Here is a 13,636-nt window from a genome sequence, read left to right on the forward strand (position 1 = left end):
GCCCTTACCTGTCTGGCAGTGTGGTTGCTAGGCCAAGGGAGAGCCAATCACCTTGGCTGTCCTGGAAATGAGGAACCTGTGTTGGGCTGTCTGCCCTTGCCTCAGTCACAAGGATAGAAGTCCCCACGCTCTGGACGCAAGAGACCCAGAGTGACCTGGCTTCTGGCCTTCCCAAGGCTGGCTGGTTCACGTCTTGGGTTTGCCAGTATTGTACCTTCCAAAAACCCTTCCCTTCCCTAGGCAGTCAAAATCTGCCTGTCTTGCAGCAGGGATAATTGTAACAATCGGCCTGGGGTTCCATAGTAGGTCCCTGTCGAGTTTGCCCATAGCCCGCTCTCTTGCAATCTTTCTTAAACCTAGAGGAGGCTTAGGAATGGGGAATATATAGAAAATGCAGAACTTGTACTTGCACCCAACTCTCCAAGCCATCTTCTTGCCTGCCAGGCCAAGGCTTTCTGTTTAAAAAGCTCAGCTCCCAGCCTGAAACAAGAAGGTGCAGAGAGGCACCTCCATCACCCAGCTGACTTCCCCATAAGTACCTGTTTGTAGAGACCTCGCTAAGCAGCTCAGCCTTCCTTTTTTTTTTTTTTTTTTTTTTTTTTTTAATGTTTTTATGATAGAGAGAGAGGCAGAGACACAGAGGGAGAAGCAGGCTCCATGCACCGGGAGCCCGATGTGGGATTCGATCCCGAGTCTCCAGGATCGCGCCCTGGGCCAAAGGCAGGCGCCAAACCGCTGCGCCACCCAGGGATCCCTCAGCCTTCCTTACCTTTACCTTGTCTATCTGAGAAATTGGGGATTCTCCATTTCTCCTGCTTGGGAGTTTCAAGGAGAGAAAGGTGTATTTAGGGCTCAGCCCTTCCCCAGAGCCCAATAAACACAGTCTAATGACTGCTTGCACACCTTAAGACCAGTTCCCTAGTCTCTGAACCCTTGCTTCTGAAGGATCATTTTAGCACTGACCTTGGAGACATCAAAGGGTCAAACCCAGGAGGACTTGGTGTCAGCAAACAGCATCCCCTGAACCAGGTCCAGTGCGCAGTGACTCCCAACTAAGGCCTGTGCTCATTTATTGGATATGGTCTCTGGGGTAGCGGGGCTTGCCGCTGTCCTCCCTGGGCCTGATTGCCAAGCCAGTCCTGCAAGGCTAAAGCACACCCATTCCCAGGGACTGGCTGTCTCCCAGCGCACAGGTGCCCAGGGTGGGCCTGGGGTCTCCAGGGCGCCCAGAATGAGCAGTGAGCCGCGCACCACAGGCTGCTGAGCCCGCAAAGCTGCTGCCAGGCCAGAGGAGGGGAGGCAAGGGCTCCAGGTCGCCAGCCACGGTGCTGGAAACAGGTAGGCAAGGACTGCGGAGCACCTTCCTGGGGTCGCTGTCCTCCCTGCAGCTGGGAACTTAACTGGAGGCTTTCTTCTGGCTCTGAAGGGAGCGGAACAGCTGCTTCAGCTGATTGCTCCGGTCGTTGACGCACCCTGGAAGGGAAGTGGAGTGTTGGTTGGGATGGCCTTGGGGTGGGTGGGGGGAACACTGTGCTCCCACTACCAGCTGGGAGGGTCTGCGCATCCCTGATGGTTTGCGTCCTGACTCTATTCCGTGGCCTTCAGGCAGGTATTTTACCCGCTTCCAGCTTACCAGGATACCTGCTTTCTGGAGTGAATATAAGGATCACCAAAAAAGAGTGACATTCACTTTGGCTTACTTTGACCCAGATGCCAAATCGATTCACAGGAATGATGTGTAGAAGAGACTGCAGCTCAGAGGTTTAAAAAAAAAGTGCTCCAAATCACTCTGCAAGTAGCAGAACTGAGACTTGAACCCAGGCTATGTAGCGCCAGAGGCCAAGCTCTTAACCACTGCTCCACACAACCTTCCTCTTGGCTTTGCTCACTGGTCATGCATCACAAGCTAGCACGGTGCATGGTACCTAATAGGTTAGGTGTTAGCTTCCTTCTCTGTGCAACTCCATAGGGGAGCCACAAGTGGTTAAGAGAGAAAATTTCTCCACGAGCGGCCCCTCCGCCCCTGGAAGTGTCCCAGGCAGTCCCTGCTTAAGAGGCCAACACGAGCTTCTGAGCTGCCTCCTCTCCTAGCACATTCACGGTGTCCCCTACTTCGTGTGTGTTCTCACAAATGGCCTGTGAGACAGCTCCGTGGTCATTTAGTTGGGCCAGACACACTGATGCACTCAGAAATGCTGGTTGAATGACTGGATTTCTGTGGCCACAACTATACAGACCTGGATGCATATGCCATCTTTCTCAGCACCTCTGAGCCCCAGCCCTGCCTCCTAGGCACTCACTGGTCATCAAGGCTCCACCCAGCTGAGGCCCACTCTAAGTGTTCCAGGGTTTTCCAAAGTGAGTTCCATGGAACCCTAACTTTAATTGGTTCTTTCATAACTCCCAAATCTTCATGTCCAATGCAAACCCCTTCTTACAGTTCTAGACTCATCTCTGAGTTACATGCTAGTTTTTTTTTCACCCAGAAACCCCTGGACCCCTCCCTAACTCATTTCATCGATGCTCTTCCCACCCCAACCAGCTTCTCTTGTACTCACTACCATCTATCCAGACACTCGAATGGAGCCTTGGGGATTATTTTAGAGACTTCTAAGGCAGTGACTGTCAACCTAGGCTGTGCTTTAGAGTCAGCTGGGACCTTTCAGAAAGACTAATGGCCAGACCAACTGTATCTTTACTTTCGGCAAGCATTAATATTTTTGAAAGCTCCTGTAGAATTCCTATAGCAGCCAAGATGGAGGACCGCTGTTCTACATCTTTGCAACTCCAACTGGGTCCAGAGACCAGCAGCATATCTGAGGCCAATGATTGGCAAAGATGGCTGCAACGATTCCTTCCGTTCCTCTATGCACACATCTCTGCAAGGTGCTTTGCTGCACCTCCATCTGGAAATGGGGTCTATTTCCTTGCCCTGTGAATCTGGGCTGGAGCAGCTTTGACAAACAGATTTTAGCGGAATGACACTACACTGAGGGATTGTGAGCCTCGCCCTCAAGAGACTTCACCAGGACTTCTCTCACCTTCTCAGAACCCTGAGACTACCATGTGGAAGCCAGGGCTGGACTGCTGGAGGACAAGTGGCCGCCTTGAAAGAGAGGCCCAGTTGCCAGCCTGTATCAACCACCACACATGAACGAGGCTATTCTAGGCCATTGTGTCTCAGTGAATCTGCTGGGGGCCTGCAGTCCTAGGAGCAACCCCAGGCAAGAGCTGAAGAATCAGCAAATAAGACAGTAATTGTTTAAAACCTCTGGGTTTGGGGAGGGTTGGTTTTGTTATATAGCAATAGTTAAATAATAGAGCATCATGGGAGCTTATTAGAAATGTAGAATCTTAAGCCCCCACTCCAGACCTACTGAATCATAATCTGCACTTTAACAAGATTTCCACATGATTATTTGCACATTAAAGCTTGAGAGCACTGGATAGGCCTCTTTCAAAACACAACGTGGCAAACCTAGGGAATCTGCTGGACAAAAGTCTTTCATAAATCCCCTCTCCTCCACCTTCCTCAAGCAAATTACTTGATATCCCAGGCTTCCTTGCAGTTGAGGTGGCCACGTGACCCAGTTCTTGCCAGTATGGTGTTAGCCCTGGGAAGGTTTCCCGTTTGGAATAGAGTCAAAACTTGAAGAAAAAGCTTTGGCCCTTGGGCCTTTCTGCTTCTTCCTGCCTGGGACAAGGACACAGTGTCTGGGGTTGGAGCAGCCATCTTGCAACCATGAGGCAACAAGCATGAGCACCAACGCAACCTGCTAAGTGTGGCAAAGTGGAAAGAGGAAAGGGTCTCTGCCAACATCTTGCATACATTGTGTCAGCCCTGCCAAGCCTACCCCAAGACTTCCTATGGCTCAAGACAGATCATTCCCTCATTGTGTAACTCTTAGTTGGCTTTTCAGTTGCTTGTAGCCTAACTCAATCCTAAAACACTAAGCTATAAAAAAGATTTAAAACTTTTCAGGGACGCCTGAGTGGCTCAGCGGTTGGGTGTCTGCCTTCAGCTCAGGGCATGATCCCAGAGTCCCAGGATTGAGTTGCATCGGGCTCCTTGCATGGAGCCTGCTTCTCCTCCCTCTATGTCTCTGCCTCTCACTCTGTGTCTCTCATGAATAGATGAATAACACCTTTTAAAAATAACCAACTTCTTTTCATAAAAAAAGCCACAAATAAAATTTAAAAAGCAAATAACGACTTCAGGAAAATATCATAAGTTTGACAGATGGGTAATATCAATCTATTAATATCCAAGGCCTTTATAGATTCAGCCCACTGAAAAATACATAGAGTATGGTCAGCTTATGAAAGAAGAAATGCAAATTGAAAAATCTGAAACCTCACCAGTAATCAGTGGAATATATTATATAAAACAAATCAGAATTTTTTTGCCTATCAAGTTGACAAAGGTTTTTTTTTTTCCTTCTTTCTCTCTTCGTTAACTCAAGAACAGGCAGATTTGTGTGTAATCTTTCTAGAAAGAAATTTGGCTGTAATAAGTCCATCCCTCTGACCCAGTAATTCTAGGAATCTGTCCTAAAGAAACAGCCAGAATTTCAGCTGAGCTTTATGTGAGAGGATGTTCATCATGGCATGGCATTATTTATAAAAGTAAAAAATTGGAATCCTCCCAAATGGTCAATTATAAGAAATGGGTTTAGTAAGGTTGGCACGTATACAAGCTGGGATATTTTACAGCCCTGTAGTAATTTTGCTTTTAACTGTGCTAAGGGACAGGATTTTCTAGCGATCAAGCATTCAGGTTTTCAAGTAAGAGAGGTTAGGGCTCAAGGTCTGGCTCACCACTTAGAACTGGGACCCTCAGCAAGTTATATAACATCTGGAGACCATTTCCCCATCTGTAAAATGACAGAAGCTGCCTAAGCATGAAATAACGTATGTAAAATATTTAGCTCGGACCTGGCCAAAATGTGTTTCCAGAAGAGAGCCTCTTAATATTGTTGAATGACATGGAATATGCTACGTGGAAAAGTGTGACTCAAAACTCCAGCCCAATGCCAATTTTGTAAAAAAGTGTGAATATATGCATTTTTGAAAAACTGGAAGGAAATACAACAGATTGTTAAAGTTGGTTATGTCTGGACGGTTTATTTCCTTTTAGTTTTCAAATATCCTACAGTAAGTGAATACTTTTTATAATCAAGAAAATGTTTCACTTTTTAAAAACCAAGTTTAAAGTCAAGCCCTGAATTTCTCTTAACATAGTTTGCATTTCCGGGGGGGTTGTTTTCTACTAAGCCTTTTGAAATCTACTTCCTGACAGATTAATAATATTTCTTGCTACGTACCAGGTGATGTTCTAGGCATATATTGAGATTACAAACCTCTTAATCTCCATTCTACAGATGAGGAACAGAGAGGTTAAGTCCCTTGCCCAAGGCCACACAGCTGGTAAATTGTAGATCAAATCAAAACAGTCTAACCACTGTGCCAAGCTGTCTCCTAGGCTACCTGGCCTCTCTCATGACATCCCTGGTGCCCATTCCCCACCTGGCCCCACATACCGAGGTGTGTGTTGGTCACAAAGTTCCCCATCCCTGACAGGTCAGGAGTCCCCTCTTCTCTGCTGACAGGGCCATCATTCCACATGAGGTCAAAGCCTCCCACTCGCTTCTCCCTTCCTGTGAGCCTGGACAGGCAGGAGATACAAGGGGATAATGAAGGTGCACATGTGGAGCCCTAACACCGCAGCCAGGCACCTGCTCCCTCCCTGCACCCTACTGGTGCCCTGCTGTCACTAGTCCTCTGGCCCACCCATTTCCTGGGGCCCAAGCAGGAGGCAGAGGGCCATCTCCCACGTTGTCCCCAGGCTTCCACCCCTGCCCTTGGTAACATGAACCCATTTAGAGTCTGCTGTCTGTCCTTCCTGGACCATTAACTCTAGAAAAGCAGGGACTAGGTCTGTTGTGTCCTTTACTGGGTCCCCAGGGTGTGGCACAGATCCTGGCACGCAGTAGGGGCTCGGATGTTTGTCAAATGAAGAAGTGATGGTAGATCTAGAGGACACTGGAGGTTCTGCTTGCTTAGCACTCGGCTTCTAGCCTTGGCTTTTCTTCTGAGAACTCGTATCCCTTCTCTCACTCACTTGGCTCAGGTGGGGCTGACCCTGCCGGGCTGGGGGGTGGGCACAAGATCTAGGCCCAGATAATCAGAGTTACAATGACTGGTTCAGAGGTGGGCATAGGACACAATCCTCACCCATGAGAGTTAGCCCTCAAACTTTGCTGGAATAATCGGGAACAGGTGACCCACAGGAAAGAGGTGGAGGGTAGGGAGGAAGAGGGAGAAAGGGAGATACTGAGAGGGCAGACAGACTGACCAATGCTGACTGAGTGCCTGGATTCGGCCTTTCCTGAAGTCAGGCCCTGGGTCTTCCAGTGACATACACCATGTTACGACAATATACAGTCTCTTACTGAACACTTACTGTGAGTTATGCACTTTACAATAAATATTCTTGGTAAATCAATTTTATGATCTTGAGAAGTAAATGTGATGCTTCCCATTTTACAGACGAGGAAACTGAGGCTCAAACACACAGAGTCCAGCGTCTCATGGCCAGGAAGTGTCCAGGAAACCCTGCTGGGCTGAATGTCAGAAGGCTGTAGCTGGTCCTGCTCTGCCCCGAAAGGGCCGAGTCCTTAGATCAGGATCTAACCCTAGGTGGACATCTCTGTTTGTCCATCTATAAAATGGCTTGCAGGCCTGAGCCAAATCCAAGTGCCACTCAAGCACCAGCATTCTGAGTTCTCTGTCTTCCTTGGGGGGAGCCCTGACTGTCCCGTACGGGGGTGCCTGAGCACGGCTGCCCTCCCTCACCTGGCCTCCATGTCTACGACATGCAGGGTGTCTTCCAGGAGGCAGGTCTTGAGCTCGTAGTCCTCCTGGCTGCTGGCTGTCAGCGATGGGGACGCGTTGACCTCTAGGAGCCACCTGGGGAAGGAGGGTAACGGAGGGCTTCAGGATCCCTGGTCCGTGGGGGCCCTGGAACTTCACTGAGCCTACATGCAGTGCCTGGGCCCAATTCAACCAAGGTCACTCTTTCCATTTCCCCACAAGAAGAGAGGCTTCAGTGGCTAAAACTTTTTGAAAATAATTGTTACAAACTCAAAACCCCCACCGGGACCAGGTGGTACCTGAGGCAAGCTTGCGGGGGCAGGATGATCTTGGCGCCCTTGTATTGCTCTTTCTTCTTCCAATAGAGCCGTGAGTACAAGACAAATTTCCCTTTCCTAGGAAGGGCAAGTGCCTGGCCGCTGGCGGTGGCAGGAGCAGGTGGGCTGGGAAGAGCCCGCCACGGGAAGCGCTTGCTGCCACGGCCCCCAAGGAGACTGCTGCCGCGCAGAAGTGCGAGCCCAGGGTCGGGAGACTCTCTTAGTTTTCCAGACTGTTGTGTAAATATCTCCCCGTTTTTAGAGACTGTCAGTGAACTTCGATAAAAAACAATCTGGGGATCCCTGGGTGGCGCAGCGGTTTCGCACCTGCCTTTGGCCCAGGGCGTGATCCTGGAGACCCGGGATCGAGTCCCACATCGGGCTCCCGGTGCATGGAGCCTGCTTCTTCCTCTGCCTATGTCTCTGCCTCTCTCTCTCTCTCTGTGACTATCATAAATAAATAAAAATTTAAAAAAAAAACAATCTGAAGTCCAAACTCAAAGTGTCTGCGGGTCAAAGCAGCCCAAGGGCCTCCAGCTTGCAAACTCTGGTTCTGTGCAACCCAGTCATTTATGGACAAGAACCTGGGGCCCCAGAGCGAAGGCCTCACCGGTCTGTCAGTGGCAGTGGCCCCTTCCCCTCCCAAGCTTGTTTCCCCATGGAGGTCCACTTGAATGCCGGCAGCCGCATCTTACAACAGGGGCAGGGGAGAGGTCGCTGGCCCCAGGAGCCTCTTTCTCTTGAAGCTGCGTCTGACAGAGGTCTCATTTTAGAGCTCCAGCTCCTGGCTCGGAAAGCCCCTCAGTGCCTCTCCAGTGACCCTGGGGAGGAGGTGGCTCCAGAGGCCACTGTGTTAGCATGGAGTCGCTTAGCCCAGAAATTATGGCCTTGGGCCTGGCTCTGCCCTTGACTTACTGCGTGACCTCCAAGCACGCAGAATACCCCCCCCACCCCGAGCTTCTGTGCCCCGTTGTATCTATCATATGAGGACCATCCCTGGGGTCGCTACCACTCCAGGCTTATTTTCCTCGTCCGTTCAACCTTCTCTGTGGGCACTGTGGGAGTGCACCAAATTCTTGGCAGGAAGAGACATGGTAACAATGTTCCCTTACACGGCACTTTGCATCCTGAAAGCAGCAGGGCTTACAAAGAAGTTTCTAGGAGAGGATCGCTGACTCAGCAGATGTTCAGCAAAGGTCTCTCAGTGCCAGGCATGGGGTTCAGTGCTCTATAGACAGAACCTCATTTATTCCTCGTAATAATTCTGTAAGCAGGGATCCCTGGGTGGCGCAGCAGTTTGGCGCCTGCCTTTGGCCCGGGGCGCGATCCTGGAGACCCGGGATCGAATCCCACATCGGGCTTCCAGTGCATGGAGCCTGCTTCTCCCTCTGCCTGTGTCTCTGCCTCTCTCTCTCTCTGTGACTATCATAAATACATAAAAATTTAATAAAAAAAATAATTCTGTAAGCACAATGCCCGTTTTACAAATGGGCAAAGCTGAGGCACAAACCAAGGAAGTGTGCCCGACTCGGAAGTGGCAGAGATCAAAACTGGGCAGTCGAGGCACAGTATAAAACATCCCCCCATTCTCCTGGCCGCCAGCCTATGCACTCACGGCTTGAGGTTCTGGTCTATGAGGATGTCGTAGCCGTACAGCTCGAAGCAGTGCTTGTCACTGATGATCACCTTCTGCACGCTCTGCAGGCTCCTGACGAAGATGTTGTCCATATCGCTGAAGAGCGCCTCCACTGCCTCAGGCCCGTGCTTGGATGCCAGGTACTGACGGAAGCGCTGGAGCATCCACTTGCAGCCCTGGGGCCACAAGCACCCGGGGTCAAGTGGGAGAGGGAGCCTCAGTTAACTGGGACCTGGCCCACCAAGACCCTCAATCACCATTAGGCCTTGGGCTTGGACAAGAGGGGCCCAGCTTGAGTCTGGTGATGAGAAGAACTCTAAGTTTGTCCCTCTTGTGGGGCAAAGCTACTGTATGCTCCAGAGGCGGGGGGGATGTGCCCACCCAGAGCCTGTACCTCTCCTTCTAGAGCACAGAGTACCCAGGACCCCATAAGTCGCTGCCCAAACACCCTGCACAGGCTTCTTCTCTGGGCCTGCCCTCCTGGGGACAGAATGCACTGTGTGTACCCCCAAGGCCCAAAGAGGACCAACTGGTTATTGTTTTCAGGAAAATGGGGGCGTGTGTATGCAGGAGGCCCCCACTGTGTGGGGTAGAGCTGAGAGGGAAAAGAAGGGAGTAGGTGTGAGCTGGGGGCCAGCTCTCCTTGTGCCCCTCTGTTCTAGATCTTAACTCTGAGAAGTCGAGAATTCTAAATTTGAACTTGGCCTTACAGGTTATTAGATGGATGGATGGAAGGACGATAGATAGATAGATGATAGATAGATATAGATAGATGATAGATAGATAGATAGATAGATAGATAGATAGATAGATAGATGATAGATAGATGGGAGTATACTTGTCAAGGTAGAATAGAACACATTTTGTTACAGGGTGTGTTTCTTTGAGTTGCCACTTGAATATTCAGACACATGATGTGTAGGTCTATATCTGTACTCTTGCCCAGGGTCCTGCCAGTGGGAAGGGTGGTCCTGACCTCACTGGTAAATTATGACCCCAAGATAGGCTCCTTGGTACTCCACTTCCCTACCCCAATCAGTTCCCAAAAGGCTGGACCTGGAGGACAGAAGCCAAGCTTTCTCACCTTCTTTGGGTGGTAGTCTGGAGAGGTCTTTTGCACAGCAACATTGGTGAGGTGAACATCTGGGAGAGGTTGGTAGTCAAGGACGAGTGCCAACGAGAAGGATGAGCCCTGCTCCATGTGTCCCCCAGAAACCAAACTAAGACTCGTGCTTGGCCATTGATGAGGAAGGTTACACAACAGCTCAGACAGCACATATGTGGGCCTTGGAATCAGATGGACCTGGGTTCAAATCCCTCCTGCATCTTTACTGGCTGCACGCCCCTGAGCAAGTCACTTAACCTCGTAAGTGGTTCCCTACCTATTAAGTGGGAGTACATAGGTGAGGAAACAGGCAAAGAGTAAGCAAACCATCAAAACCAATCTGTAAAGAAGTGGAACTGATTAATTATGAAATCTTTCAGCAGGAAAAAAATTTTTAGCTTAGAAATGACAATAGAAATCACAGAGGAAGTCAGTGGATGAGCCGACTATGTAAAAATAAACTTAATCAGCTATCAAGGCAAGAATGAAAAGCAAGCATGACTGGAGAAAAGATTTGTAGCAATATGACAGGCTAATGTTTTTGTCACATGGAAATCCCACACAAATTGTTAACAATAAAAGTTTATGGCCCCCTGGGAAATGAACAAGGGGTAGTAGAAGGGGAGGTGGGTGGGGGAATGGGGTGACTGGGTGATGGGCACTGAGGGGGGCACTTGACAGGATGAGCACTAGGTGTTATACTACTATATGTTGGCACATTGAACTCCAACAAAAAAAAATATACAAAAAAAAAAAGAAAAGAAAAGGGCAGCCTGGGTGGCTCAGCGGTTTAGCACCTGCCTTCTGCCCAGGGCATGGTCCTGCGGGCCTGGGATCGAGTCCCACATCGGGCTCCCTGCATGGAGCCTGCTTCTCCCTCTGCCTGTGTCTCTGCCTCTCTCTCTGTGTCTCTCGTGAATAAATGAATAAAATCTTTAAAAAAAAAAGGAAAAAAGTTTATGACCCTAATAGGTGAGTAGATAGAGGGGTATGAAAACATTGGAGGGGCTATAACTGACAAAAGACCATTTGAGAAAATGCCTGAAGTTTCCTGTAATAGAAGGTACCTAATCTTAAAGGGATGTAAATGGGACAAAAATACAATTGGAAGAAATGCAAATTCTAAGGCAAAACCCTGCTTCCCCATGAGGCTGGTTACATATTTTTTAACCTTTTTATTTGGAAAAACACAAAACTTACAGAATCATTGCAAGCATAATGAATGCCCATATATGCTTCACCGACAAGTACCGATTGTTTCAGAAATGTCTTTTTAAAATGATTGTCTTCAGTACTGGAGAGCTGGCACAAAATGGGCCCTGTCAATGGCAGGGCAAAAATACAAAAGAACCTTGTGGAAAACAATCCAGCCACAAGCCCTTGATCCAGTATGTACACTTCCACCATGTCATCTGAAGGTAAAATCTTAAATATGGTAAAATATGAAAAATATGTTTATTTGCAGCATTATATGTCATAATTGGAGGAAACTGAATACTTCCCAAATGCCTGCAGTGTGCAAGATTAGTAAATCAGTAAATCTACTCAGTGGAATATTTTATGACTAATAAAAAATGTCTACATGGAAAATACATATTTAGTGAAAAAACGGTTATGTTTACACAGTGGGATCACCCCTTTATAAAATACAAACAACAGGGGTGCCTGGGTGGCTCAGCAGGGAGCCTGCTTCTCCCTCTCCCTGCTGCTCCCCTTGCTTGTGCTCTCTCTGTCAAATAAATAATTAATTTAAAAAATACAAACAACAACAACAACAACAAAACTATGCATACAAACCTGTGAGGAAATACATCAGAAGGATAAATAGTTGTCTCTGGAAAATATGATTAGAGAAATTTGTACATTTTCTGAATTTTCTGATTTGTCTTTAAAAAGCTATACCACTTGTATAGTGAAACACTATACTCTTTAAATGTTTTATTATTTTTATTATTAAAATAATACATAATGGTCATAAAAACAATTCATAATACAGGAAAATGTGTAAAGTTGGAAATAAAAGTTCCTAACCTGATTTTTTTTTTAAGATTTTATTTATTTCTTTGACAGAGAGCACAAGCTGAGGAACAATAGGTAGAGGGAGAAGGAGAAGCAGGCTCCCCACTGAGCAGGGAGCCCATGGTGAGGCTTGAACTCAGGACCCTTGGATGATGACCTGAGGTGAAGGCAGATGCTTAACTGACTGAGGCACCCAGGCGCCCCTCCTGACCTGATTCTAATCCTCCTTGGTTTTCAGAGTTAATAAATTAGTGACTATCCTTTTTTACTTTCTTCTAAACAGAACCATCCTTCCTTAAAAGCCAAACCAGGATCATAAACCTACCAGTTCTATACCCTTTATTCACTTAATAGTCTACCTTAGATACCTTTCCATGACAGTTCAATTGACCTCATTATAACAGCCATGCAATATCATGCAGAAGCCTTATCATTCATTTTGCCATCCCACACGGGCATTTTAATTTCTTTCTATTCATTATTACAGTTTTGAGATGGCTATTTTTTAAAAGATTTTATTTACTTATTAATGAGAGGCACAGAGAGAGAGGCAGAGACACAGGCAGAGGGAGAAGCAGGCTTCATGCCAGGAGCCTGATGCGGGACTCGATCCCGGGACTCCAGGATCGCGCCCTGAGCACCATAGGCAGGCGCCAAACTGCTGAGCCACCCAGGGATCCCGAGATGGTTATTTTTTATATGTGTGTGTGTGTGTGTGTGCATGTACATATATATATAAAACATTTGAATAACTGTGTAAACAGAATAATATTGTGTGAATAACTCTGTGTGTATACATTTTACATATAAAAATGTAAATATATATATTTAAGGTCAGGTTAAAATATGTCTTATTGGGGCACCTGGGTGGCTCAGTCATTTAAGCGTTTGCCTTTGGCTCAGATCGTGATCCCAGGGTCTTAAAATGGAGCCTCAAAACACATTGGGCTCCCTGCTCAGTGGGGAATCTGCCTCTCCTCCTCCCTCTGTTTCTTTCCCTGCCTATGCACCAGCACACGCGTGTGCTCTCTCTCTCTGTCAAATAAATAAAATGGTAAAAATATATATATATGTACATATATATTGTCTTATTTTGTGAATCAAAGTTGCTTTATTTTTTTTAAGATTTTTATTTTAGAGAGAAAGAGAGAGCAGGGGGAGGGGCAGAAGTAGAAGGAGAGAGAGTCCCAAGCAGACTCTGCATAGCCTGATGTGGGGCTCGATCTCATGACCCAGAGACCGTGACCTGAGCTGAAACCAAATCACTTAACTGAGTCATCCAGGTGCCCAAAGTTGCTTTATTATTTTAGAAGTCGGATATGTAATATATGAAGCAAATATGACAAAATATTAACATCTGTCAAATCTGGATGGTGGATGCCTAGATTTCTCTTATAGTCTTTAAAATATATATTTTGGGACACCTGAGTGGCTCAGTGGCTGAGCATCTGCCTTTGGCTCAGGGCGTGATCCCAGTCCTGGATCGAGTCCCACGTTGGGCTCCCTGCATGGAGCCTGCTTCTCCTTCTGCCTATCTCTCTGCCTCTCTCTGTGTCTCTCATGAATAAATAAATAAAAGCTTTAAAAAAGTAAAAAATATTTTAAAATATTTCAACATTTAAAAATTCAGAACAAAGAACAGAAGTTGTGGGAAATAATGTGAATTCACTCACTGTGAAAACAGCA

The 13,636-nt window shown here is 47.4% G+C and overlaps 1 protein-coding gene across 1 annotated transcript in view; it reads right to left on the bottom strand.

Moving 5' to 3' along the window:
* Positions 1 to 648: 648 nt before the first annotated feature.
* The window catches only part of TTLL9 (tubulin tyrosine ligase like 9), a 42,407-nt gene continuing 29,419 nt past the window's right edge, over positions 649 to 13,636 (bottom strand). The window contains exons 11-15 of the mRNA XM_055305011.1: positions 9,911 to 9,969; positions 8,806 to 9,002; positions 6,856 to 6,969; positions 5,541 to 5,665; positions 649 to 1,473 (exon numbers count right to left, since the gene is read on the bottom strand). Coding sequence (XP_055160986.1) covers positions 1,397 to 1,473; positions 5,541 to 5,665; positions 6,856 to 6,969; positions 8,806 to 9,002; positions 9,911 to 9,969 — 572 coding nt within the window. The 3' untranslated portion in view covers positions 649 to 1,396. The remainder of the gene's footprint in view (positions 1,474 to 5,540; positions 5,666 to 6,855; positions 6,970 to 8,805; positions 9,003 to 9,910; positions 9,970 to 13,636) is intronic.

The sequence above is a fragment of the Nyctereutes procyonoides genome, unplaced genomic scaffold (genome assembly GCF_905146905.1).
Source record: "Nyctereutes procyonoides isolate TBG_1078 unplaced genomic scaffold, NYPRO_anot_genome, whole genome shotgun sequence".
Taxonomy (NCBI): Eukaryota; Metazoa; Chordata; class Mammalia; order Carnivora; family Canidae; genus Nyctereutes; species Nyctereutes procyonoides.